We start from the raw sequence: 26514 nt of genomic DNA on the forward strand, positions 1-26514 counted from the left end.
TAATCTGAAAATAGTATTTTATCAGGGAATTTTTTTTCTAGCCTGTTATTAGCATAAAGCATCATGTTTTAAAATTTCTGATATGTGAGATTGTGTATGTGTTGAAAGAGCTTTTCATCTTAATTGAAGGCTGCAACTTTATTTATTAAATAATTCATGAATACTTTCTGATATATCAAGTACTCATACCTTTACATTAGGAATATAACTAGCCTCTTTTATAAGGGGCATAACTTAGGGTCATGTAAACATAAAATATGACTGCAATTTAATTTTGGTGTTTGAAGAATGCACTCAAGTTAGAGACCTGAGCAGTTCTCTAGTAAAGTACGATAGTATAACTGTGGCTTCTTCCTTATAGGCCAATATTACTTGATACTTTTATTTTTAAGAATACACATTTTATTTGGAATAAGAAAAGTCCTTTCCATTAATAACTTTTATTCACACATGTAATTTGCATCTTATTACTAATTCTTCTTTTACTCTGAGAATACTTTTAGGTGCTAAAGTAATAATTTGTTGCTATAAAGATAGGTATAGTGTAGTTGATGAGATAGAACATTTAAAAATCAATAAACAATCTTTTCACTTTCATAAATACCTTTACATTTTGCCTTGTCAGTTTCTTCTTTCCTTTTGTCTTTTCATAGCTATAATAGATATCATTATATTTGTCTCTGGGAACTCACAGAATAGTAAGAAATACAGATGAGTAAATAAATAATGATAGTAAAATGAAATCACCAATTGCCTAGAAGGAGGTTAGTAAGTTTTTCAGAAAAGATGACATTTGAATTTAAAGATGATAGGTAAGACCATGTGAGAAGCTGGCGCTTTGGCACACACCTATAATCCCAGTGGCTTGGGAGGCTGAGGTAGGAAAATTTAAGTTCAAAGCTAGCCTTAGCAAGTTAGGAAGGCCCTAAGCAACTTAGTGAGACCCTGTCTTAAAATAAAAAAATCAAAGAAAAAAATGGGCTGGGGATGTGACTCAGTGGTCCCTGGTACTAAAAAACAAAAAGAAAACAATAACAAACAAAAAACTCCACACATTAGAATACGATCTTTCTGCAAGAGAAGAATAGTGAATATAGATGATAACATTGCTGCCTTTGTAGCAATGAAAAGAAAAAAACATAATTTTAAAGACTTGCAGTTGTCTTTAAACTTGTTGAAGAACTGTATTACTGAAAAATTTAAATGAGTTGAATTCAAGAGAAAGAATATGCTCTTTTCTAGAGAGGGCGTGATTGATGATCACTTCCATCCCTGGGAGCATTAACTGTGTGTGGAGACACAGATGACAAAGGAGCAAGTCTACCATGTTGAGGGATCTTGTATGGCACTAGCAGAAACCAGCTGAACTTTTAATAGCCCCATGTGAACTGACAGTGACAGATTGCAATATGGGATCCTCAGACACAGAGCTTGTTTGCTCCACACAGAATCTTTTTCTTTTCCCCTTTGTTTTTTTTGTTGTTGTTCTAATTATATAACAGCAGAATGCATTTTGACTCATTGTACACAAATGGAGTACAACTTTTCATATTTGTGATTGTATGTGATGTAGTCACACTATTCATGTACCTAGGGTAATGATGGAACAAATTATATTCTACCATCTTTCCAGACTTTTGCTGAGTAAGCAATGATGAAGAAATATGGGACTGAGCTAAAGGAAGAAAGATCTTAAAACCTTTCTGGAGGAAAAGGTCTGATTCTATCCTTGAGACATTGGAGACCAGATGCAAAGTAGAACTAAATAAAGGGTCATCTCAGTGCAAGAAAGATAAATTCCTAGATTGAAGTGATCGGTTCTTCACTCTACCTGCTTAACTGGAAACAAAGACATATCCTTAGGGAAAAATATTATATTCTTCAGTATTATTCTTCTGTATACAATGTCTGGCAAAAATTAAAGTTTTGAGGGACATGAAGAAAGGAAAACTGACATCCATAATCAGTACTATAAATTGCTATTACTTATAGCATTACAATTTGCTACAAACAAATTTAGTATAAAAATGCTATAAGCAATTTTTTTAAATTAATTTATTTTAGGTATATAGAACAGCAGAATGCATTTTGATTCGTTGTACACAATTGCAGCACAACTTTTCATTTCTCTGATTGTACACGATGTAGCATCACATCATATGTGCAGTCATACATGTACCTAGGGTAATAATGTCCATCACATTCCACCATCTTTCCTGCAATAAGCAAATTTAGAGATTACCCAGATATTTGAAATAACAGACAAGAACTTTAAAAGCAACTACTGTGTAAAATCACTTTGAAGAAATTGTGACCCAAATTATTAATAAAGTGGAGAATTTCAGTTGAAAAATGGAAAATAAAAAAGAACCAAATGAAAATTTTAGAATTAAAAATAATACTGTGTCTGAAGAATTCAATGGATGGGTGCTATAATTTGGACCTGGAATGTTCCTCAGAAGCCCAGGGGTGTGGCTCAGTGGTTAAAGACTAGTCTCAGTAGGAGGCCATCTGGTCATTTGGAGTGTGCCTTTGAAGGGAATTTGGGGACCCAATTCCTTTCTCTTCCTCTGTCTTTGCTTCCCGGCTCCTAACAGGTGAGCAGCCTTGGCCATGTGCTTTTGCATGATGTACTGTCTTACAACAGCCCCAAAAGCAGAGTGCCCAGCTGACTATGGACTGAAACCTCCAAAATTATGAACCAAAATAAATCTTCTTTTTAAATTGATTATTTTAAGTATTTTGTTATAGTAATGAAAAACTGACTAAGGCATAAAATTGATATTGAGAAGGGGGCTCACAATACCTTTCAATGCAGAAAAGCCTTTGGAATTGGTTCACAGAAAAAGTTTGGAGGGGGGATGGGGCTGTGGCTCTGCAGTAGCACACTTGCCTGGCATGTGTGAGGCACTGGGTTTGATTCTCAGCATCTTATATAAATAAATAAAATAAAGGTCTGTCAACAACTAAAATAAAACATTTTTAAGAAGAAGTTTGGAAGATCAGACTAGAGAAAACCTACAATGCTGTAAGAGGAGCTTAATGGTGATCCTGGTGAGGAATCAGATCAGAATCCCGATAGAAGTATAGACAGTAAAAGTTACGCACATGAAATTTCAGATAGAAATACAGACTTGAGAATTTCACTAAAGCCTACCTACATTACACTCTGGCAAAGGATTGGCTGCATTATGTCTCTGCCTAAGACTGTAGGAGGTAGAGCTTAAAGGTGATGGACTCATTTATCTGGTGGAGGAAATTTCAAGGTAGCATAGTATTCAGGCAGTGTCATAAGTATTACTGGTGGCTTTTAGCCAGATTTTACTGTGAGAATTGGTAGCAAAGAAGAGATAAGCAGAAAGATTTGGAAAATTTGCAGTTTGCCATGAAAAGAAGTATGTGTAAAGTTTCAGCCAGGGAAGGTATGATTGATGTAGAGATTAGAAAATGAAGATCTTTGCATTGGGGCAATATGAAAAATGTCTAGAAAGAATCTAAGAAGTCAGCAAGGTGACAAGCATCGTAATGTCCAAGGTGTAGAAATGGAAATTTGTTTCAAAGACTTTTCAGAGCAAAGTTTTTTGAGAATTGGGTGTTCTGCTCACTCAGGACTGCCCAAGCCAGCAAAGCTCTCAGAAGCACTACAGCTGTGATTCAGACTGTCAAGGACAGCTTGTGCTGTTGGCAGACCTTGGTGTCATTCACATGATGCTGGTTTTGCAGGTGTTCAGGATGCAAGAGTTATGGGGTTATGGAGGCTTCCACTGAGATTTCAAAGGAAAGCCTTGGGAGGCCAGGAGATATGGAGCATGATCTGAGATCCTGCAGGCAGTCTTGGGCAGGGCATTGTGTAGTGAAGCTGTGAGAGTGAAGCCAGAACTGCAAAGGAAGTTGGAGATGTTAGGAATGTAAATTATTTTCATAGAGGAGAGGGAGACAAGTTTTTTCAAATAGTCATCATTTCTGAGAAGGAAAAAAACCTGTCTTCTGTTTGGAAGAACCAGGCTTTGAGAAGTATTTAGGGATGAATTCTTGTAAGATGTGAAACTCAGACTGAAATTTAAAGATTGGTAAAGGAGTTAATCATGCAAAGGGTGGGAGAAAGAACATGTGCAAAAACCCTGAGGTGGGAAGAAGTCTGAATTACTAGAGGAACAGAATAAAGGAGACTGGTAGGAGAGGAGATAGCTATGGGCCAGGTTACCTAGGACCTTGTGAGCTTTATCCCTCACCTTTCCCAACTGTTTTATCCAGTTAAGCAGTGTTACTAATAATCGTTTGAAACATTGAGCCCCAAACTCTTTCATGTCATAAATCCTTATTTAACAGTTAAATTGTCAATTTCATCCACATGACCATTTTCTGTTTACATTCAGCTTTTAAGATCCTTTTCACCAAATTAATTTTCACAGCTTCTCTCATTATACAATCTATTTTGCAGTTCGGATGGGGCTACTGTGGATTCAACTCAGATTAAACCAAGGGGCATTTGACCGCAGAGCCACATCCCTAGCCTTTTTTATTCTTTATTTTGAGACAAAGACTCACTAAGTTTCTTAGAGCCTTGCCAAGTTGCTGAGGCTTGTTTTGAAATTGCAATCCTTCTGTCTCAGCCTCCTGAGTTGCTAGAGTTGCTGGGAATATAGGTGTGTCACCACATCTGGCTAAAAGCTGTATTTTCATGTCATTATTATTTGGTTAGAGATTATCTTTCATTATTTTCATCATATGTGCCTAAGTGATATACTTGTGAATTTTTGCAAGTTCAAAAATGTCTTCATTTTTGTCTTTATTACTAGATGATGGGTGTTTTCTTGATTTTTTTTTTTTTTTAATGGGGGAGGTGGTTTACTGTGGATTGAACCCAGGGCACTTAACCACTGAGCCCCAGCCCCAGCCCTTTTTATATTTTATTTGGAAACAGGGTCTTGCTGAGTTGCTTAGGGCCTTGCTAAATTGCTAAGGCTAGTTTTGAACTAACGATCCTCCTGCCTAAGCCTCTTGAACCACTGAGATGATTACAGGCATATATGCTTAGATGTTGGTTTTGTAGTTTCCCCCTTAATCAGGTGGAGATTGTCTTGTGGTACCACAGGTAAGAAGTTTTATGTTAAATTTTCTTGTAAGAAATTTTTTTTCTTTCTGAAAGTTTGTAAATTTTCTTCATGTTTATAAAATTTAGGATTTCCAATGGAAAGTGATTTTTTCTTTAATTTAAAAATACTCTTCCCTGTAATGAAGCAAACTCTTAAAGTTTGCCGTCAAGCTTTTAAACTAGAAAATTTTCTTCTTAGTTTCATTTCTTTCTTTTTTCTTTTTTTATTGTTGGTCGTTCAAAACATTACATATTTCTTGATATATCATATTTCACAGTTTGATTCAAGAAGGTTATGAACTCCCATTTTTACCCCGTATACAGATTGCTGAATCACATCAGTTACACTTCCATTGATTTACATATTGCCATTCTAGTGTCTGATGTATTCTGCTTTCTATCCTATCCTCTACTATCCCCCCTCCCCTCCCCTCCCCTCCCCTCTTCTCTCTCTACCCCCTCTATGTAAAACATTTCTTCCACTTGTATTATTCTTCCCTTACCCCTCACTTCCTCTTGTATGTAATTTTGTATAACCCTGAGGATCACCTTCCATTTCCATGCAATTTCCCTTCTCTCTCCCTTTCCCTCCCACCTCTCATCCCTATTTAATGTTAATCTTCTTCTCATGCTCTTTGTCCCTACTCTGTCCTTAGTTACTCCCCTTATATCAAAGAAGTCATTTGGCATTTGTTTTTTAAGGATTGGCTAGCTTCACTTAGCATAATCTGCTCTAATGCCATCCATTTCCCTCCAAATTCTATGATTTTGTCATTTCTTAATGCAGAGTAGTACTCCATTGTGTATAAATGCCACATTTTTTTTATTCATTCATCTATTGAAAGGCATCTAGGTTGGTTCCACAATCTTGCTATCGTGAATTGTGCTGCTATGAACATCGATGTAGCAGTGTCCCTGTAGCATGCTCTTTTTAGGTCTTTAGGGAATAGACCCAGAAGGGGAATAGCTGGGTCAAATGGTGGTTCCATTCCCAGCTTTCCAAGAAATCTCCATACTGCTTTCCAAATTGGCTGCACCAATTTGCAGTCCCACCAACAATGAACAAGTGTACCCTTTTCCCCACATCCTCGCCAGCACTTATTGTTGTTTGACTTCATAATGGCTGCCAATCTTACTGGAGTGAGATGGTATCTTAGGGTGGTTTTGCTTTGCATTTCTCTGACTGCTAGCGATGGTGAGCATTTTTTCATGTACTTATTGATTGATTGTATGTCCTCCTCTGAGAAGTGTCTGCTCAGGTCCTTGGCCCATTTGTTAATTGGGTTATTTGTTATTTTATTGTCTAATTTTTTGAGTTCTTTGTATACTCTGGATATTAGGGCTCTATCTGAAGTGTGAGGAGTAAAGATTTGTTCCCAGGATATAGGCTCCCTGTTTACCTCTCTTATTGTTTCTTTTGCTGAGAAAAAACTTTTTAGTTTGAGTAAGTCCCATTTGTTAATTCTAGTTGTTAACTCTTGCGCTATGGGTGTCCTATTGAGGAATTTGGAGCCCGACCCCACAGTATGTAGATCATAGCCAACTTTTTCTTCTATCAGACGCCGTGTCTCTGATTTGATATCAAGCTCCTTGATTTAGTTTCATTTCTGTTCATTTCTTTTTCTCCTTGTAGAACTCCTGATTTTATTTTAGAGTTCACAAGTCTTATATTACTCTTGTGATTTCCATGTCTTTTTGTTTTTTACCCTTTGTCAAAAGCAATAGGAGGGCTGGGGTTGTGGCTTAGTAGTAGAGCACTTGCCTCACATGTGTGAGGCACTGGATTTGATTTTCAGCACCACATATAAATAAATAAATAAATAAACAAACAAATAAATAAAGGTCCATCGACAACTAAAAAAATAACATATATTATATATAAAAGCAATAAGACAATTGTAGTTGTTTTAAGCCTTTTTAATTCCAATTCAGTATAAGAAACACATTTTATATAACAAGCCAGTTCATAAAATCTAAACAAATATTTCATGAAATCATATGTATCATTACTATTGTGATGCACTTCATTTTTTATTCTAGTTTATTCTTATTTTACTTAGAAAGAAAGATGCTAGTTGCTGTATGCTAAATCAGTGTTTCTCGGCTATGGGCAGCACCCTCACCCTGTCAGGAACAATTAGCATATTTGCAGACATATTTGATTCTCAAAATTGTTTGCCACTGGCATCTAGTGGATAAGAGGCCAAAGATGTTGCTAAACATTCTATAATGCATAGAATGGTTGCTGACAACAAATCATCTGATCAAATGTTAGTAGTGCCAAGATTGCCTGCAATAAATTGATGTTTTGAAAAACTTGTGAGGTTCCAGGGCATGGCACTGGCATTAACTTGGCTCTGGTGAGAACCTCATGGTGGATGCCATCACAGTGGCAGTAGCATATGTAGACAGGAAGCCAGAGACTAGGGAGGGGTCCAGCTTTTCTATAAAAACTTTCCCTTGAGAGAACAATTGAGGTCTCAAGAGAACTTCCTGAATTCTTAAGGCAGTGTTCTCACTAACTTAATGACCTCCCATTAGACCCTACCTCTTAATGGTGCAACATTAAGGGCCAGACTTTCAATACATGAACTCTTGAGGGATAAACCATATCCAAAGCATAGTGTTTTGCTCCACCTTCCAAGATTCATATCTGTCACACAGTAAAAAAAAATACAGCCATTTAATCTCCAAAATCCCCAATGTCTTTTAACTCTTCCAGTATCACTTAAAAGTCCAAAGTCTCATCTGAGACTCAAAGTAAATTCCCAGCTGTGAGCCTGAAAAGTTAAGAAACAAGTTTCATACTCTTAAAATACAAAGGTAGGATAAAGATAGGATAAACATTCATATTCCAAAAGGGAAGAGTAACCTGGTAGAAAGCAGTAATCATCCCAAATTAAGACCCAAGCCCAGTAGGGGTGACATTACATCTTAAAGCTATAATTCTAATATCCTGCACATACTTCAGTGGTGGGAAGCCTCAGGCAGCTCTGGTCCTACAAGTTTGCTGGACATAGGCCACATAACTACTCTTTGGGGCTACCCACAGATGTTTGATTCTTTTCTTAGGCTTGTTGCCCTTTGTTTCTTGGGTCCTGGCTGTGGGCCTAGTTCAATTAGGCATTCTCCCAGTGGAGACTCTTTGCCAGGGCCCAGACCCTGTAGCAAACTTCTCTTGGCCATTGAGGCTTTCTTTTGAAATTATGGTGGAAGCAGCCACAACTCTTGCATTCTGTGTATCTGCAAAATAAGCAATACCTGGATGCCATCAAGATCTGCAACAGACCAAGTGGTACCTGGGCCCACTTGAACCATACCTGCAGCCAACAGACACTTCACTGGCATATAAGGCAACTCCAGTTTCCAAAAGAATCCTCATTTCCTTCTGAAACTAATTGCCTAATCTTCTGGTCTTTGGAACTATTTCCAGAATTGCCTGTAATGTGCTGCTTTCTAAAAAATTCTAGGCTTTTTCTAGTTTGCTCTTCAGACTCTTTCAATATACCCATTTCCCAGTTCCAAAGCTGCTTTTTCACATTTTATAGTTAGAGCAGTGACCCTATTCCTCAGTACCAATCTATTTTTGTTGCTGCACAAAAAATCCCAAGGCTGGGTAACTTGTAAAGAAAATAAATTAGTTTACAGATTGAAAAGTTCAAGAGCATGGTACCAGCATTGGCTCAACTCTGCTGAGTAACTTATGGTGAATGGGCATCACAGTGCTTCTGCACACGTAGGAGGGAGAAATCATATGGCAAGACAGGAAGCCAAAGACATAAATTGAATTTTTGACTTCTCAGTGGTTTTCAACTCTGTATTCAACTCTGGGAAAAGTTATGTCATAAGTCTAAGATGAATTGGAGACTAGTAGTTTAAAAACATGCACTTGCTGGGTGTGGTGGCCCATGTCTGTAATCTCACCCCTTAGGGAAGCTAAGTAAGCAGGATTGCAAATTTGAGTCCAGCCTGGGCAATTTAGGAATACCCTGTCTCAAAGTAAAGTTAAAAGGGTTAGGGTATTGCTCAGTAATAGAGCACTTGCCTAGCATGTGTGAGACCCTTGGTTTAGTTACCAGTACTGCAAACAAAAGAAAACAACCACACATGGCACCTATTATACATGACAACCTTCTAGTCCTAATTTCACAGTTATTTTTTAAACAAAAGCTTTATTTATTTTTGTATTGGGGATTGAACCAGGGGGTGCTTTACCACTAAGCTATAATTCCAGTTCTTTTTATTTTTAATTTTGAGACAGGGTCTTTCTAAGTTGCTGAAGGTCTTGCTAAATTACTGGGGCTGGCCTTGAACTTTTGATCCTCTTTTTTCAGTCTCCCAAGTTGTTGAGATTACAGGCCTGTGCCTCAACTCAATGCCTGGCTAAAAAAACTATTAACCTAATAGTTACCATTGTAAATTTTTATACCTACGTTCAGTTTTTTAGTTAAATTAATTCTTAAGTTAAAAATAATTCTTTTGTTTGATTATGCTGTGTTATGAATGTTTGTTATTGAAGATGAGGCAAATTAAACCAGTTTAGTAGATATTAACTCTGTTTGGAATTAAGGTTACCACATATGATATGTAGTCTTGTACCACCTTGTACAGAACAAACAACATCCTCAAGTGGTTTGAATATTAGCAGATTTTTAAAGATACTGCATTCTGGTAAGCCCATGTTTCTCTGTAGTGATAGAAATAAAATTATTGTTGTTTAGACTACATAGAAGAGATTATATTAAGCAAGTTACAAATAGAACAGTCAAGGAGAAGATCAAAATGGTTTGCAAAGGTGAATCTTCTTTGGGTTCCCAATCTTAGAGGAGAATTAGCATTTAGCAATAGAAAGGAGTAATTATGGATTATATGTGAATTTGAAGATCCGTATAAAGTTTTTTTCCAAATCTCAATATGCTTTCCTCTTATCTACCAACAGGTACAACTGTAACAGCTTTGAGATTATTTAAGAATCTACCTGTAAGAAAACAATTTTACTCCACTGCTAAAAAATGTAAAGATGAAATTAAAAAGGTCCAGGATCTCCTCATAAGTTATGGTATCCTTAGACCAGATTTAAGGATTGTTTTTGTACATAATAAGGTGAGCATTATTGAATTTTATAAAATTCTTTAAATATACAATATAACAAAGGAATAGTGTATATTATATAAATCAGATATCTAGTATGAACTGAATGTTTACCATCCCTTTCACTACCCAATTCATTTCTTGAAAACTTAATCACCAATGCGATGGCTTTAGGACATGGAGCCTAGTGCATGAGGGCAAAGCATTCATGAATGTTGTTAGTGCTCTTATAAAAGAGACTCCAGAAAGCTGCCTTTCATCTTCTACCATCTCAGCACACACAGTGAACTAGGAAGTTGGTCCTCACCAGACTTTTAGGATCTTGGATCCTAGCCTCCAGAACTGTGAGAAATACATTTCTTCTATTTACAAGCTACCTGGTTTATAGTATTCTGTAATAGCAGTCCCAAGGAAATACATAATCTTTTTTCAAAAATATAGTTCACGTTCATTTATTTTTATCTTTGTTATATAAAAATCTAAGAACAGAGATTCCCTAAGTAGACTTTTTTATCCAAGAAATGCTTGAGCACTCCCTTTTATGAAAAGCTAAGATAGATTCTGAAAATCTTGAAGATGGGTAAGACTTGTTCTGTTCCTTTAAAGAATGTACAATTCAGTGACATGTTTTTACCTTCTAAACTGTTTTTTGTTTGTTTGTTTTTGTTTTTGTTTTTTAAGGAAACTACCTCATTTCTTTCCATTTTTTTAGAGCAGGGCTTATAAGGAAAGGATTTCATCTTATTGCTTGATGAATTTTATGGGAAAGAAAGTTTCATGTATTTTCTGATTTTTTTTTTTCAAAATTCCACATGAGCACCTTGAAATATTTAGTGGAAGGAGAGCAGAATCACACAGCAGCATGGAAGCCTCAGAGGAATAAAGAATTAACACTTGCAAGCCAGGGTCTATCTAGGTGCATTAATCTCCTGTAATCCTCACAATAACAACCAAGTGAGGTGGACATTTTATCAATTTGCAGTTGTCCTCTGAGCTGAACTCCAAGAGGTTCCATACTTTGCTTAGTGTTGAACAACTAAAAAGTTGTTGAAATGGAATTTGAAACTTAGCGTGCCTTGGAGTGCAGGTTCTGTACACTCTATTGTGTTCTCTTCCCAGTCTTTTTTAAAAAAGATAAATTTATTTATTTATTTTAATTAGGTATATATGAAAGCAGAATGCATTTTGATACATTGTACACAATTGCAGCACAACTTCTCATTTCTCTTATTGGACACAATGCTAGATGTAGCATTGCACCACATGTGCAGTGATACATGTATAGAGGTGGTAATGCCCACCACATTCCATCATCTTTCCTGCCCCCATACCCACTCTCCTCAGCACTCTTCCCTTTGCCCAGTCACATTTCCTCCCCCGCACTCCATTATGGATCAGCTTGCACTTATCAGAGAGAAGATTTGGCTTTTGGTTTTTTGGGATTGGCTTACTTCGCTTAACATGATATTCTACAACTTCATCCAATTACTTGCACATACCATAATTTTTTTTCTCTTTTAATGCTGAGTAATATTTTATTGTGTATATATACCACAGTTTCTTTATCCATTCGTCTATTGAAAGGCATTTAGGTTGGTTCTACTGCTTAGCTATTGTGAATTGTGCTGCTGTAAACATTGATGTGGCTGTGTTACTATAGTATGCTGATTTTAAGTCCTTTGGGTATAGACCTAGGAGTGGATAACTGGGTCAAATGATGGTTCCATTCCAAGTTTTCTAAGGCATCTCCAAACTGCTTTCCAGAGTGCTTGCACCAATTTGCAGTCCCACCAGCATAGTCCTTTTCCAAATTTCAGAATACTTAAAATAACTTTGTGAGATAAACAACATTATCTCTGTATGAGGAATGAAGCTCAGAGAGATCAAAGGAATTGTTTCACATTTTGTACTAAGTAATAGTGCTGAGGTCAGAAGCTATTTTGTCTCAGTTTCTTTCTATTCTATGTCTTTTTTACTCCTTTATCAAGAAGATTCTTTATCTTCTGACTTCAAGCCATGGTGAAATGTTTATGATCAAAATCTTTGGTCATATTAAAAGAAAAAAATTAAGACTAATCAGCCACCTGTTCCTGCTGGCATAGAGCTCAACCAAATGATACCTTGAGATCCCTTTCAGCTCTACCATGGTATGAGTCCTCAGGATGTTGATGGATAGAGGCTGGTCCTGCTAATATAAATAACCCTATGACCTCTTGATTCAGAGGACGTTAAGTAATTAAAAGTTAAATGTCTCCGAGTTAAGAAAACACCAAGATCAGAAGAAACATGGTAATCAGAAAAGGAAAACAGATGAAAAGGCTAACATATAAGTAGAGATAGGAATTAGTTGTTCGTAAAAGAAAAGTGATTACTAAAATGTTTTGAATGATAGACAAAATAGGATTATTGCCTCACATAATGAAAATGAGTATATCAGAATTATTTGGTTGAGATCTTGAATTTTTATTCGTTTGAAGTCAATATATATCTTCTAAGTTTTAAAGTTTAGTGTAGGTGTTTTCTGCTGAGAATTGAAAGTAGTATTTTGTAATACACTATATTTTAGTATTTTCAGAGGACACTATTGTGTGAAGTTATATTATACAAATGCCTTTATGGCCTTCAATAATTTCTGATGCAGTTCAACTTCTGGAGAGTATGTTGAGAATGTTATACTATGAAAGTAATAAAAGATTATCAAAAGTCTTACAGTAAAATTGAACATTAGCTATTGTTATGCAAGGAGACAGACCATGGACTGAATTAGAACAGGCTTTTTATTTTTGAGCTCTTTTGTTGTTAGTACAGATTATTATTCTAATTTTTGTTTCTCAGTAGTCCTGTTGTGCCTCAAGAAATGTTAAACTATATTGTTGAAACTTCCAAAATAGTATTGACATGTTATCCTCAGTCTCTTTAAATGTTGAATCCTTCAGTGCTCTTAGTCTTTTTCTTTTAAACATTGTTAACTTTCATCACTCCTTCATATGCTGTTAGGAAGGATGTTTTGGTCTTTGTTTAAAATTTAAACATGATAATATTGATGTCTTTATTTTTTTTTCTGCTTTAGAAACCAACAATCATACTGCCCATAATATGAGAAGTCCTATTGCTATTTTGATAACTTGGATTAGATAGTGTTCCTTCTTTTTATGAAGGTTTAACCTGCCAAGACATTCTTTGAATACTGATAATGTTGATGTTCTTGCCAGTATGGTTATGTTAGAAAGAGGTATTTTTCTTCTTTCATCACCATGTTCCTTGAAAGCATATTGAATAATGAGACAGCTAAAGGAAAATAATTTACAAGTGCATTCAGTGAGTTTATTTAAAGTGGATATTATGTGGAGAATTGCTAGAGCCATTCCTTAAATGAACACTATAGTTTTCAGGTTTAATGTAAAAACTGAATCCATGTAAGGTCTTGCTATATATATTTTCATTTATAAAGTAGTTATTAGAATTTTTCTCTATGGTATTATCTGAAACCAATTTTAGTATTCTTAGCTATTTCATATAAACAAATAATTTTGTGGAACTCTAAAACATAATGTTAAATTTGTGATTTTAAATAAGGACTATTCTCATACTTTGTAATCATTGATTTTAAGTTTTTCTTAAAATATTTATAGTTTTAGACACTGTTTTGAAGTTTTGTTTTGTAGTGCTGGGGACTGAATCAGGGCCTCAAACATACAAAACATATGCTCTACCATTGAGCTATATCTGCATTCCTGAATTTTATTTCAATAATTAGAAGCCCACTGGTGTTGCAAAAGCTGAATTGGATGTATTGATTTCAGAATTTTTTAACTATTAAAAAAAGAGAGTGACATGATTCAAAGAATGGCTTCCTGCCAGGTGTGATATCACACACCTGTATCCCAGCAAGAGGATCATGAGTTCAAAGCCAGCCTCAACAGTTTAGCCAGGCCCCAAGCAATTTAGTGAGTCTCAATTGCTTGTCTTAACCCTTTCTCAAAATAAACCTAAAAAGGGCTATGGATGTGGCTCAATGGTTAAGCACCCCTGGATTCAATCCCCCCCACCCCAAAGAAAAAGAATGGCTTCCCTCTCATTTCCACCTCCATGTTACACAAGAGTCTTAAGACTTATTGGAATCAGTTCTTGTTGTGTGTATTTGTGTTTTGAGGTCTGATATAATGATAACACAACTTTGAAGGGTTGAATATTTCTGATTTCAGTCAGTCTGGGAAGAGGCAAGGACTTTAGCCGGAAATACAAAAAAAGGAACCTGGTTTGATTGTGAAATGTAGTAGCCTCATTTCTTGGTTTGGTTTTCCAAGTCTCTAGGAAAACACTGTTTTGTGTTTTGGATTTGGAAATACAAAAAATTTGGATTATAAACTGAAGATTAATAAGTGGTATCTTATCTATATCTGCTTCTTATGATATTCATTTTTTTATGGTATGCTTTGTTCATTGTATCCTCTTTGCCTTTTACTCAAAGCATTTTCAGTGTCCCACCTTTGTTTCAGTTGTGCTATGGGGAGGGGAATCAAGGAGAAAAGTCTTTGCCACAATTGAACCAGTGTTAAAGATCACCTCCATCTTACCAAAGTTGAAGCAGTACAATCAGAGATTCCAAGTTAGGATCATGACTCAACTGTTGCTTCCTTAAGAAGAAATTATTCTTACAGTGCCAATCTAGAAAGTTTGGGTGGGTTATTTTTTTCTTTAATTGATGTAGGTGGGTGTTTCTTCAAATATATTAAAAGGTTAGCTGAATATCAATCATGCTTTTTTAATTTTAAAGGAGATTTTTGCTACTTTCAAATTAATAACTAAATTTATCAAATGGTTTTCATGTCTTTTGTTATGCTAATTTCTTTTACTTTCACCTTAATTCTTTGGAATATTGTATAGAAAAGTATATATAAAGACACATAACAAACTTATAAATGTAGTTGGTTTCTGAATTTTATGTTTAGCAACACTATTAGAGTGTATATAGAAAGTTTAATATTATTCCCTAGGAAAACTTTGATTTGCCTCAACTATGCATGTGGCATTTTCTCCATACTTCTTGCATATCCTTTTGCTTCATTACCAGTGATTTACATTCCATCTCTAAAGCCTCTTTTTTTTTTTTTTTTTCTTTTTTGGTAATTGGGAATTGAACCCAGGGGCATGTTTTACCACTGCGCTACATCCCCACTCCTTTTTATTTTGAGATAGGATCTCATTAAATTGCTGAGTCTGGTCTCAATTTGGATCCTCCTTCCTCAACTTCCCTAGTCACTGGGATTACAGGTGTGTGTCATTGCACCTGTCTTCAACAGCCTCTTATGGGAGGGAGGCCTGCATCTGTATCTTTTCAGAATAAGCAAAAACTTTTAGTCTCCACCTATTAACATGTACCTGAGTGTGAGCTCCAGTCCAGTAAAGGCCTCAGGTAAATACCTAGACTTTGTGATCCAGATCAAAACAAATCCATCATAAAGTCATACCTGACAGTTTTGGTCTGAAGTGACTTTAACTCCTCTTAATTTCTGTGGTTTTTATTGTTAGCATTTGATAATCACTCAAGTTTTCATATGTTGAGTGTTCTTATGCTTTCATATCTTCTCACTTCTACTGTAAACTCCTGCAGACTACAAGCTATGATATACCCCTTCCAAAGCACCTACTCAAAGCTCTGTGTCTAGTATATAGAAGGAAGCTCTAGGATAGGAGAATGAATACTTTATTAAAGAATAAGATATTTGAGGGGCTAGGGTTGTGGCTCAGTGGTAGAGCGCTTGCCTGGCATGCATGAGGCATTGGGTTCGATTCTCAGCACCACATACAAATAAATAAAATAAAGGTCCATCAACAACTTAAATTTTTTTTTTTAAAAAAAGAATAAGATATTTGAATTTGAGCATTATATTAAGCAAAATAAGTCACATCAGTCAAGGGTCATATGTTTTCTCTCATATGTGAAAGCTAGAGAGAAAAAAGGAAAGGGAATTTTATTAAAAAAAAAAAAAGCGAGATCAGTAGTAAAGGAAGGAAGGAGACCGCAGGGAGGGAAAAGAAAGATACTAGAGAACAAAACTGACCAAATTGTATGTTTCTACTCTGTGCATATATAATGAATCCCACTATTATGTATAATTATAAGACACAAATAAAAAATATTTTAAAAATTAGGAAATGTGAACTTTAGCTTATCCTTTACATTCTCAACATTTAAGTCATTGAGCAATCCACTCAAACCATTGCAGTCACATAAAGAAAATAGTAATAGGACAGGATTAAAAACACTATTTGCTGTAAAATATTCAAAAAAATTTAATCACACACCTGATTTGATTACAGCCTAAGAGAATTATGGGAACAAACTTAAGCCCAGGATTACATTGTGTACTTAATATCAGTTGAAGTAGGATAGGCACAAAGAAATAGGCACTCTGAAAAAAATCCCTATAAATGAGGAAAATTTTCTGATATGGACAAAAAGTAAGACTTGTCCATAGGTTTTTATTGGTAGGGGTCACATGAAAGTCCAAAGCAATGTGGTATAAAACCACTGCTCTGTTAATCTTACTCTTCCTTTCTATATGTCTTAATTTTCTTGTTGGTCTTTTTTAGATATCAGTCATATATAAATGACTCGTAAATTTTTATTTTATTCTGTACCTGTCCCCTAAAGTTTACACTCACGGATTCATCTACCACTCTAGTTATCTCTCTTTGGGTATCTAGTAATAGGCTTCTTACACTTAACATGTAAAAAATTCAGGTTCATATCTTCCCTCCCAGACTTTTTTCTGCCTCCTTCCCCATAAGTATATACAAACCCTCTTTTTCCAGTTGGCAAACCAAAAAGCCTTTTAGGCTTATTCTTGGCTACCAATTCCCTTACACTCTAATCCGATTCAAGAGTAAATTCTTTATATCTGCTTTCAAAAATTTCCATGTTTATGACAACCACTGTGGTGCAAGCCACCACCTTATTTTACCTGAATTCTTATATGTATTCTAATTGGAACTCCCTAATTCCTTCTCTGCCCTCTTCAATCTATTTTCTGCCCACCAATCCTGGGGGAGGCGGGAGTGTAAGTCAGATCATATAAATTCTCTTTAGTCAATTTCCATTTCATTGAGAGTAAAATTAAAGTCTTCACAGATGGACTGCAAATTCTATAGTAGCAGTTAATAAACTGTTTCTGCAAAAATCCAGATAGTATATATTTTAGGTTTTGTAGGCCAATGAGTTTTTATTGCCATTATTCATCTCTTCATTTATAGCATGAAAGCAGCCCTGAACAATAAAACTTTGTCCCTTGAGGAGAACAAAGGCTGGGGGTTGTTCTCCCCTTCTTTCCTTTCCTGTGTTCTCCAGTCAATTAGTGGGGAGTGGTTTGTGGCCATAGCCAGGAATACCTTAGAGTCCCCAGGCAAAGATGTGCTCCAGAGCTGTTTGGCCCATTTACTCCAAGAGCAGAGAGAGAGTACGGATTTGCATGTGCAGGGGGGAAGGGGTGGCACTTTCCCTGTGCAAACCATTGCCCACAACTCTTGTAATCTTAAGACTAGCACCCACATGAACATGTGACATTTACACCTGTTCTTGAAGCTCTGAACCATCAGTTTTAAAGGAGAAGTGTTCTCCATTCAATTCAGTTATGCATTATAGTCCAGTTTGTCACTGCATTCCGTTCTCAAGAGGATATGTGTTAGAGACTCCTTTCTGGGGCTAGACTGACTCTCACAGCAGTTATCTACTGAGCTAATGTAATGATCTTGCTATGGGGACAGAGAATGGAAAATGCAGGGACCTTTGTCTCCTAGAGCAGCAAGTTCATATAGGACCTCAAGATGGCCCCCTGTTACAGTACCATGCAGATATCCTGGGAAGTGCAGAGAACTACTCTGCCTGTTTGCTATGCAGATCCTAGATCTGTCATCTGTTTAGACTGTACTTCTACAAAGTGCCGATTCCTGTGCAAGTGGTGCTCACTGGGACTATACCTCTCACCTCTATACTTGCCTCCTATGCTGTTATGTCTTTGGTACTAGGGAGCTTTGTTTCACCTTCAGTTCTACTGTCCAAAATCTCTGGCTTTCTCCAAATCTTTGACGACTCACTACTAGTAAACTTCAGCATTCTCTCATGGTCACCCATCTCCATACACAGCTATTCTCTAGATTTTTTATTCTGTCTTTTGGAGAAGCAGGCAAGTGAATGGTGCTTCTAACCTATCATCCTGAAACCTTCCTGAAATTTTAAAAATAGATTGTTGGGGATCATTAAAACCTTTTGAAGCAGAGAAGTAACCTGATCAAGATGTTTAACCTGACAATTAGTTTGGCACTAGTCTTTGGGAAGGAGTTATGAGAAACTGTAAATAGGAGCACTATTTAAGAAGCTGGTATACTATCATAGGCAATAAGGGCCTGAATCAGGATAAATATATCAGGCATGTGAAGCACAAAGTGCCTGATAGCTATTAAAAGGGAGAATCAATGAGACTGATTGACTGACTGCATGTTGAAAACAGAGAACATAATAGATTTGTAAATGTCTGATTAATATAACTTATTGCTTAGGGAAATGATAGTACTACATCCTGGTTTAAATCTTCAAGTGAATGCATCTGACTTTCTCCTTTAATATGTAGTTATCATCATGAGTTACCCTGACATAATTTTGATCTTATTCCAAAAAGAAGCTTAACATAATTTTGATCTCCAAAAAGAAGTTTCTAGAAATAAAACTTTTTAAAAATGAAATTGTTATCTATCATTAGGAAGTTTTTGTTAACCAATCAGTTTAGAGAGAAAAGTGAATGACTATAGGCTAGATGTTATTTGTTAGCCTTTGTAGACTTGTTAACAACAACAACAAAAAAGCCCAGAATTACAAGAATAAAGAACTATATTGTTGGCACATTTGTTTGAACAAAATAAGACTTATGAGAAGGATAAGATAAAAAAAAAAAAGCTAGCTGATAGGAGTTTTGGAAGCTCAGAATCTGTGGATTTAGTCTCATTCTGCAGGAGAGCCATGTGGGTAATGGAGTTTTGTTGCAGAATAGATGGTTTGGGTAGCTTCATTTATAATGAGTTTGGAGAGTTTAACAGCAAGTACAGAGAAGAAACAAAATGTAGTAGATAAGGTGTTCTATTCTATGAGAATAAAAAATGAAGGCTGAAATCATATTTTCTTATAAAGCAATAGCAACTTGATATCCTTTTATCTGAATAAGGGAAGAATTAGCAGTTGCCTTAGGGCTCCAAGATAAAGACTTGATCAGACAGCCTGGTCCAAATGATTTTCTGAAGTACAGATAATGTAGAAGCAGAGAAAATGACTTCAAATACTGTTACGTTTTGGTGGTGGTAATATATACTTACTAACCTTAGGGCTGTTTGAAAACATAGGCAGTCAACTTTGGAAGGCCAGTTATTGTAATATTTGCATTCATTATTTAATCAGTCTCTTAGTCCTAAAACATTTTATGTATTTTTTTCATTTTACATATTTTAAATAAGAACTGCAAAATAGATATTATCTTTATGAAAAGCTTCTGAATATTATTACTTGAATGTCAAGTTCAACCCTCTTTTTCTTCCTGCTTTGTTTTGGAAAACAGGGAAAGGATGTTTTCACTTCGAGGTCTAAAAACACTAGCTCCTTTTTCTTCCTCTTTGTGAAAGTTAAATAAATTTATTGTTTAATTTACTTCTCATTGGTTAGTTTTGAGGATTTTTTTCCCCTCATACTTGCAATGATCTGTATTTATTTTAAAGGTTGAATTAGCCAATGTAAAAAACAATTTGCTTTCTTTCAGTTGAATATTGTTAGCTAATATTAGAAGCAAATTTACTTTCAATTGGGTAATTAACTTTTTATACATATTTACATTACATTAGATTTTGCTTATAAGTTGTGATTATTATATATTTAAAAAAATCTGAATCCAACACTCCCCCACCAAAAAAAAAAACCGCTTACATGTAGAACTATGTGACAGTCTTCTCTTATAGGATGAGAATTATTTCTAAGATTTTTTCCTTTATCTGCTATAATTAGAAATGCTTCAAGTCTTCAATATTTTTAATCTTGATGGGAAAAGTATATTACTCCTAGAACTTCCAGAAACTACCCACAATCTTCCTTTTATCCTGAAGAAGGATTTATTTAACTATTAAGAAAATCAAGCATTAGTCAAGTATGATTTCTAATTCTGATCTTCATGTTATTACTAACTGGTTTTATTACTTGTCTAGGCTTCAGTATCATTGTCTTTAAAATGGAATAATAGTATCAAGATAGCAGAAGTTTTCAAAATAAAATAAAGCATTCTTAGCCTAGGGTCTACCATGTAATTGCTTAGTAAATGTGCATTGTTACTGTTTCTGATATTGTGAATTTTATTAAAATATGATTAGATTTAAAAGACTATGGGCTGGGGTTGTGGCTCAGAGTGCTTGCCTAGCACATATGAGCCACTAGGATTGATCATCAGAACCACATAAAAATAAATAAATAAAGATATGTGTCCATCTACATCTAAATATATTTTTTAAAAAAGATTATTAGAGGAGATAGCCTTAGAAATAATTCTCGAGAAACACCAAGTGGTTAAAGGTGTTCAAAGCAGGGGAAACAACATGTACAATAGCAGGGAGTCATCAGAGGTCAGAGAAAGCTGTTGCAAGAAAAGAGATGATAAGATCAGAAAGATCACTTGGGTCTAGATTCGGAAAAATCTCGTATACCTTACATGGGAATGTGAACTACCTGTAGTGTGGCAAAGAAGGAACCAAATGAGAAGTTCATTTGGAGACTAACAAAATAAGAATTCCCATGGTAGTGGAGGATGTACCAAATATGTTTAATCCTTAGTAAGACTGTAGAAGCTGATTCAGTAGTCTGAGCAGTTGTGCAGGACATGGAGGGGAGGGTTTAGGCAAGAAAAACATCTCTGATATAGATGATATGATTTGCTTACCATTTGAAAATAATCTTTCTTATTTTAAAACACTGCTAAGAAATGTGTCTCTGTAGTCTATCTTTGATAGTTATGTAAAGTAATGCTTCTAAATTTTATTTAATTTTTAAATTGCACATTTATGAAAATATAGAATGAAAATATTTCTCCCATCTTTGTTTCTCATCTGCCTAGCTTCTTTAGTTCCCATCCCTTCTATAAGTAAAATGTCTATCACCAGATTTTTTTAGCCTTGAGGAAAAATGTTCTGTTCACCCAATATATATGTAATAAAATAAAAATATATAAGTGAAAGCCAAGGATGTTTTGTAATGCTGGTCTTCTAGCTATAAATTCTTTTAACTTTTGTTTATCATGGACGGTTTTTATTTCATCTTCAAATCTGAAGCTTAATTTTGCTGGATACAAGATTCTTGGTTGGCACCCATTATCTTTTAGAGCTTGAAATATGTTATTCCAGGATCTTTTAGCTTTCAGGGTCTGTGTTGAAAAATCTGCCATTATCCCTATATGTAATCTGATTCCTTTCTCTTTTGGCTTTTAAAATTCTCTCCTTATTCTCTATGTTGGCCATTTTCATTATAATGTGTCTTGGTGTGGATCTGTTGTGATTTTGCACATTCGGTGTCCTGTAGGCTTCTTGAATTTGGATTTCCATTTCATTCTTCATGTCTGGAAAGTTTTCTGATATTATTTCATTGAACAGATTGCTTTTTCCTTTGGTTTGGACCTCTATGCCTTATAACAGTCTAATCATATTAATGCTTATTATGTTTATAGAAAATAGATTTTTTTAAATAATACTATTGCGATTGTGATGGAATAATCCATAATTTTATATTGGGTTCAAACCATTTAGCAATTTCTTAGCTGCTAATGTTGTATTTGTGTCACTGCCCTTTTCTGAACCAGAGATATTATAAATATATGTATACGGGGTAAAAATGGGAGTTCATAATCTGCTTGAAACAAATGTTATGAAATATGGTATGTCAAGAGCTTTGTAATGTTTTGAACAACTAATAATAAAAATTAATAAATATATACAGGAGCAGTAGATATTGATGCAATTATGTTAACTTGTTAAATATCTTGAAAAAAAGGTAAAAATTTGGGCTTTTTTAAAAAATACATATTTATTTTAGTTGTAAATGGACCTTTATTTTATTTATGTGCGGTACTGAGACTCGAACCCAGGGCCTCACACATGTGAGGCAAGTGCTCTACCACTGAGCCACAACCCTAGCCCCAGAATTTGGGCTTTTAAGAAATTCTGTTGTGAGTTTAATACATTTGTGCATATAATTTGCAAGAAAAATTTAGTTGCTTAGTCCATTTTTGCTGGATAAATTATAGACAGTAGGTTATTGGACTCATGCTTCTGCAGACCAGGAATCCCCAAACGAGGAGTCGAACCTGGTAAGGGCCTTCTTACTGCATCATAACATGGAAAGTGAGTATGAGAGACAGAGAAAATTGAACTGAACCCATCCTTTTAACAAGTGTAAACCCAAGATAAATAACGAACTCAGTTTGTACACATTAATCCAAACGTGAGGGTAGTGCTCTAACCAGTTCTAAAGTTTCTACCTCTGTTAGGATAGCAATGAAATTTTAACATGAGTTTTGGAGGAGACATTGAAACTATGAGTTGCATTTGAAGCCAGTAGAATATACTCTTTTGTTTCATACTGTAAAAGGGGAGTCATCTGTATCAACATGCTATATCAGTATTATCTATATGTAACCTGCTTTTCTCTATGTAACAGATTGTTTTTACAATTGGGGTTTACTAATTAATTACTGAATAATCTCATCTAACTTCATTTTCTTCAAATAGTGTTTGTCAATGAAGTAGGAACAGGGACAAGATACATTTGGCTAAGTTCAATCAAACCTAAAATGGTGTGCATGTAATAATATATTTTTGATTGAGGCATTTTTGCACTGTCATCATACTGACCAGAGTCAGATTCTTACTTGGCACATTCAGATGCTCCAACTTTGTGTGACCTAGATAGAAAACATATGGAGGGTTGTGTGTATTTTTAGCTTGTTAAGCTTTTAGCCTAAGGGAAAGATACACAAAAAACTTCAGAAAGTGAAAAGTTAATCTGTTTTTGAAAATAACATAGGATTTATAAGATGGTAGAGAAAGCAAACTAAAAACTATATTTTCTGCAGAACATATAAATTAATTTAATTATAAAATCTAATTTCTTTTGGATTCTCAATATTTACTATATGTAATGGTTTAGCTTTTTAATAATGGATTCTGTTTTGAAACTAAGGAGTGCCTAAGTAACAGTGAAGATTTTACTTATCAACAGCTCTTTTTATCCATTTCTTGCTAGTTCAAGTGTAACTAGTTTGGAAAATGTTTCTAAATTAACCTCCTTGATCTGGTGCAATAATTACCTAGTGTGAAATAATTCTTCCAAGCTATGAGCAGTGCACTTAAAAAATATTTTTAAAATCATATTTCTTGCTCTATTTCACACCATTCCTAGAACCTGTTTCCTGAAGTGGTCTTTTTTCAATTCACTATAGTAACTGTTCAACAATCATGCAGTGGATTAGAAGCCATGCATTAATCAGCAACTAAAGTTTTATTTTTCTAATGTAAACTAAATAATATAACGTTTATATTAGTAGTAACATAGATTTTGCACTTAATTTAATGCAGGAATTTTAAAACATTTGTGGTTCAAAATATTTTCTTGCTGTTTTAAATATATATGCCATTGAGAGTGTGGCTCAGAGGTAGAGTGCTTACCTAGCATGTTTAAGGCCTTGAGTTTAATCCCCAGTACTCAAAAAGGAAAAAAAAAAAAATATGTGTGTGGTCAATATCAGAGAGCTGGCATATCTTTAAAAATTTATAGTTTTGTTAATAAATTTTTTATCATGTAATAATTCCTTATTATAAGGAATTTTTGGATATTTAATTCCCATATATTTGCAGATTATTCAGAACCTTATCAACTTACTATTATTTTGAATATTGTCCCTTAAGTTACCAGCTACTGGCTGGCTTAAAACAGTAAGCCACAATAGCAGAAGCTAGTATTTCTTTATCTTTTCAGAGGTGTAAGTACATGTGCACACAGTGATTACAGTGGAAGTTCCTCAAATAATTAAACATAATTACCTTGTGGCTCCTCGGTCCTACTCCTAGGTATATACCCAAGAGAAATGAAAACACATGTCCATACAGAAATGCACACAAGAATATTTATAGCAGTATCAATTACAAAAGCCCAGAAGAAGAAACAACCCAAATACCTGTCAGCTGATAGAAGTATCATTCAAATATATATCTGTATAATGGAATATTATTTAGTCATTTAAAAGGAATGCAGTAGTGATATTATATGTTTAAACCTTAAAAATATTTTGCAAAGTGCTAAGAAAAGACTACATATTATATGATTCCATTTACATGAATACCTAAAGTGGGCAAATTCATAAAGTAGATTAGTGATTGTAAGGTGATGGATAAGGAACTCACTGCTAATAGACAAGAGATTTCTCTTTTTAGTGATTAAAGTGTTCTAAAATGAAATTGTGATGCTTACACACTTATAAATACACTAAAACCCATTGATTTGTAAACTTAAGGTGTATAAATTGTGCAATATGTAGATTAAACATATTAAAAGAAGAAAAAGTATTGCCTTGGACTTTCTAATGTATAGTAGTGGGCAAAGTCTATAGTTATTAGCAGGTGCAAAGATATGGCAACCAATACTCTTTTCTTCTTGTTGGTTTACTCTGTTTTATATTTTATTATGGTTTTTATTAGTGCATTATAATCATACATATTATTTGGGTTCACTGTGACAAAATATTCATGTATGCACATATCATACTTTGTTCATTTCATTTTCCAGTACTTCCTGTTTCCCTTCTCTCCTCCTTCCCCCCATCCCCTTTCTCTACTCTTCTGTTTATAATTTATTTTAATTGGTATATTACAGTTATGCATAAGAGTGAGATACATTGTGATATATTCATACATGCACATAGGATAATTTGATGAATTTTATTCCATATTCTCCTTTCCCATGTCTTCTCCCATTCCCTTGATTCCCTTTCTCTTCTCTACTATTCTCCCTCCTATTTTCATGAGACACCCTACACCCTTTTCTATAGATTCCCATTTCCTGTCTTTGTAAGAGAGAAAACTTTTATCCTTGACTTTCTGAGTCTGGCTTATTTCACTTAGAATGATCATCTCCAGTTCTACCCATTTACCAACAAAGGACATATTATTGTTTGTTATGGCTGAGTGGAACTCCACTGTGTATATAAACTCCACATTTTCATTATGCATTCATCTGTTGACAGACACCTAGGCTGGTTCCATAACTTGGCCATTGTGAATTGCACTGCTACAAACATTGGAATGCATTTATTACTAGAGTATTATTATTTCAGTTCTTTTGGATAAATATCAAGGAGTGGGATAGCTGGGTCATGTGGTAATTCTATTCCTAGTCTTTTGTGGAACCTCTATACTGATTTCCATATTGGTTGTACTAATTTATAGTCACACTAACAATGTGTAAGTGTTCCTTTCTCCCCACATCCTCGTCAGCATTTATTATTATTTCTATTCCTGATGATTGTCTTTCTAACTAGCAGTCCACTAAAAATGTTGAACATTTGCTGGTCATTTGCATTTATTCTTTTGAAAACTGTTTGTTTAGTTCACTTCCCATTTATTGATTGGACTGATTGAGGTGTGTGTGGGTATGTGTGTATGTGAAGTTTTTTTAAGTTCTTTATATTTTGGATATTAATCCTCTGTTAGAAGAATAGCTGGCAAAGATATTCTCCCATTCTATAATCTTCTCTGCATGCTCTTATTTCCTTTGCTGTCAGAAGCTTTTTAATTTGATCCCATTCCACTTTTCAATTCTTGGTTTTTTTCTTGAGCGTCAGGGGTCTTACTAAGGAAGTCAGTGCCTGCATCTATATCTTAGAGTGTTGATCCTGTGTTTTCTTCTCGCAGTTGCAGTGTTTCCAGTCTAATTGCTAGGTCTTTGATCCAGTTTGAATTGACTTTTGTGCTGGGTTATAGGTAGAGATCTAGTTTCATTCTTCCACATATGGATATCCAGTTTTCCCAGCACCATTTGTTTAAAAAGCTATGTTTTCTGCAATGTATATTTTTGGCAGCTTTGCCAAGGATGAGATGGCTGTACATATATAGATTTGTCTCTGTATTCTGTCTTTTCCAGTTAGTTTTCATGTCTGCTTATATGCAAACATCATGCTGGTTTTGTTACTATAGCTCTGTAGTATAATTTGAGATTGGTTATTGTGATACTTTGATCCTTGTTCTTATTGTTTAGA

At 34.9% G+C, this 26514-nt stretch overlaps 1 protein-coding gene across 14 annotated transcripts in view; it reads left to right on the top strand.

The window, feature by feature from the left end:
• The window catches only part of Pms1 (PMS1 homolog 1, mismatch repair system component), a 96158-nt gene that overhangs the window by 41146 nt on the left and 28498 nt on the right, over positions 1-26514 (top strand). For 8 of the 14 annotated variants that reach the window (XR_005738036.2, XM_078017720.1, XM_078017718.1 and 5 more), the window contains one exon: positions 10035-10198. The exons of 5 other annotated variants lie outside the window; for them this stretch is intronic. Coding sequence is in view for 8 of the 9 variants with exons in the window: in XM_078017720.1 (XP_077873846.1) it covers positions 10035-10198 (164 nt within the window). In the remaining variant the exon portion in view is untranslated. Of the gene's footprint in view, positions 1-1633; positions 2729-10034; positions 10199-26514 lie in introns of those variants that run through there. One more of the 14 variants, XM_040294593.2, reaches the window with a different exon arrangement.

This window comes from Ictidomys tridecemlineatus, chromosome 7, assembly GCF_052094955.1.
Source record: "Ictidomys tridecemlineatus isolate mIctTri1 chromosome 7, mIctTri1.hap1, whole genome shotgun sequence".
In the NCBI taxonomy this organism is placed as follows: Eukaryota; Metazoa; Chordata; class Mammalia; order Rodentia; family Sciuridae; genus Ictidomys; species Ictidomys tridecemlineatus.